This window comes from Tupaia chinensis, unplaced genomic scaffold (genome assembly GCF_000334495.1).
Source record: "Tupaia chinensis unplaced genomic scaffold, TupChi_1.0 Scaffold000529_1, whole genome shotgun sequence".
NCBI lineage: Eukaryota > Metazoa > Chordata > Mammalia > Scandentia > Tupaiidae > Tupaia > Tupaia belangeri.
The window spans coordinates 58,956-61,303 of NW_006160042.1; the positions used below are offsets into that span (position 1 = coordinate 58,956).

At 60.9% G+C, this 2,348-nt stretch overlaps 1 protein-coding gene and 2 non-coding genes across 3 annotated transcripts in view; 2 read left to right on the forward strand and 1 right to left on the reverse strand.

Moving 5' to 3' along the window:
- The first annotated feature begins 22 nt into the window (after positions 1 to 22).
- The window catches only part of LOC102473041 (uncharacterized), a 31,884-nt gene continuing 29,558 nt past the window's right edge, over positions 23 to 2,348 (forward strand). Inside the window, exons 1-2 of the mRNA XM_027775192.1 lie at positions 23 to 138; positions 1,656 to 2,053. Coding sequence (XP_027630993.1) covers positions 23 to 138; positions 1,656 to 2,053 — 514 coding nt within the window. The remainder of the gene's footprint in view (positions 139 to 1,655; positions 2,054 to 2,348) is intronic.
- On the forward strand, positions 223 to 294 carry TRNAE-UUC (transfer RNA glutamic acid (anticodon UUC)). Its single transcript has one exon. It is a non-coding gene; the product is annotated as a tRNA-Glu (tRNA).
- Positions 1,150 to 1,221, reverse strand: TRNAE-UUC (transfer RNA glutamic acid (anticodon UUC)). Its single transcript has one exon. It is a non-coding gene; the product is annotated as a tRNA-Glu (tRNA).

The window sequence follows — 2,348 nt, forward strand, 5'->3', positions numbered from 1 at the left end:
GCGTGCTGGCACTCGCGGAGCGATGCCTGTGTCGCCCGCGGCGCCTCCGTTAGGAGAAAGCAGCCAGGAGACGGCGTTATCAGACGGCTCCCAGAGCGACCGGCCGCCCTCGCAAAGCCCAAGTGTTCCCCGGGTTCAGTGAAAGCGTCTCTGCAGACGGAGGAACCGAGAAAAGGAGGCGAGCGTCAGCTCCCTGGTGGTCTAGTGGCGACACGATAGGGCTCCCTGGTGGTCTAGTGGCTAGGATTCGGCGCTTTCACCGCCGCGGCCCGGGTTCGATTCCCGGTCAGGGAAACCTTTTGCACGCCCTCTCCTCAAGCAGGAAGATTCCTTTCTTCACGTACTCCGTGGGCAGGATGCACACGCGCCCCCACGCCGTCTACCAAACTACAGCGAAGGTGGGGCGCAGTATCGCTGGGCCCCTTCTCAGAGCTCTAGCTCTTCTCCATCTCAGGCCTTGTCTCCTTCCTGCTCCTCAGGTCTCCGAGGCTTTACAGAGCTACCCCGATCTCCAGTTCAGGGCTGTGCTGTCGTTTAAACCTGACTCACTAAGAAGTAGAGTTGTGATGTTAAAACATTTGACATCTTTTGATGAAAGTATTGCCATCAGAGCTAACCCCAAAGCCTTTGCATTGTTATAGGCTGGGGTTCTGATTTCTGAATTTCACCAGTTCAGTTCTCTAGGTCTCACTGGATAGTTCCGTCTAGGAACTATTCTTGATTTCATCTAGGGGAATTTTAGTGATCAAGTATTACAATGCCAGAAGATCACAGAAGCCTTTTTCATGGGTGTGGTTTTAGGTTCTAGATTCCAGTGAACATTAGTAGCCTAGATTGAGAACTGGTCCCAGCTGGTGTTCCAGGAGGACACTTAAAGAAACTGTATAGTTATTGAATCCAGATTTGAACAGTTACTTTCCATTTCTTTGAAGAAACCTGTGATGGTTAATCTTGAGCATGAACTGATTGGACTAATACCTAGAAGAAGCATTATACTGGATAGCTCTGTAAAGCCTGGGAGACCTAAGGAGCCACTACGCCCCACCTTCGCTGTAGTTTGGTAGACGGCGTGGGGGCGCGTGTGCATCCTGCCCACGGAGTACGTGAAGAAAGGAATCTTCCTGCTTGAGGAGAGGGCGTGCAAAAGGTTTCCCTGACCGGGAATCGAACCCGGGCCGCGGCGGTGAAAGCGCCGAATCCTAGCCACTAGACCACCAGGGAGCTGACGCTCGCCTCCTTTTCTCGGTTCCTCCGTCTGCAGAGACGCTTTCACTGAACCCGGGGAACACTTGGGCTTTGCGAGGGCGGCCGGTCGCTCTGGGAGCCGTCTGATAACGCCGTCTCCTGGCTGCTTTCTCCTAACGGAGGCGCCGCGGGCGACACAGGCATCGCTCCGCGAGTGCCAGCACGCCCCCGCAGGTCTGGGAACGAGCCACCCCGTCCGTCCGTCCGTCCGCCCGCCCGCCGCTCAGACCCGACCCGACCGGAGGAGCGCCTTCGCGAGGCGGCGGCGTGTGGAGGGGCGGTGGGCAGAGCAGGGACCGTGGCGGAGCATTGCGGAAACGGGCTGGAGGGGATGCGGCAAGGGGCGGAGGTGCGCCCAGGCCCAGAAGGGGGCTGAGCGCCGGGACGCCGGCACCCCGTGCGTCATAAAGGAACCGCGGCCGCCTGGACCCGGCAGTCTTTCAGTCAAGGCCGGGGGTGGCCGGGGGCCCGAACTGCTCTCCGACCTCCCCCTACAACCTGCGGTCCCTGCGGCCTTTCCATCCGGTGGACGGCGACGGCATCCCGCGTGTGCGCAGGCCACGAGGCTGTGCGTTCTCCCCGACGCCGGGAGTTTCCCCGGCGGGGACCCGCCAGTTAGGAATTCGGGTTTCCTCGTGGGTCGACTGTGTGGACGCTGATCTGCAGCAGCTTCCCAGCCTCCACAGACTGACGGTTTGGGTGGGAGAGTTCGTTTGGAGGAAGCCCGAGGCGCCGTGGGGAGCCCGCGGCACGCAGAAGAGCGTGTGCAGCCGCGGCGGCACACGAAGGCCGTTCTGGAAGAGCCTGGGTAAGCGTGGGAAGGCCCGGGAGAGTGGCTCCTCCCAGCTAAGGCTATGGCAAAGGCAAGGGCAGAGGGCGCCGCCCACGTTGGATGGCAGTGCGGACGACCCCGTAACTGAGGGTGCTCGGGGTGTCTTACTGGCAAAGGGTCAGACCCGGTCCGGAGCGCGCGCAGGGCGCGCGTGCCTTCCGCCGAGCGCGGGCGGTGCGGGCGCCGGGTTTACCTTTCCCGGGAAGCAAAAGGAAGGCACGCACCGGCCGAGCGATCGCCACTGCCGTGACTCGGATTCGAACCGAGGTTG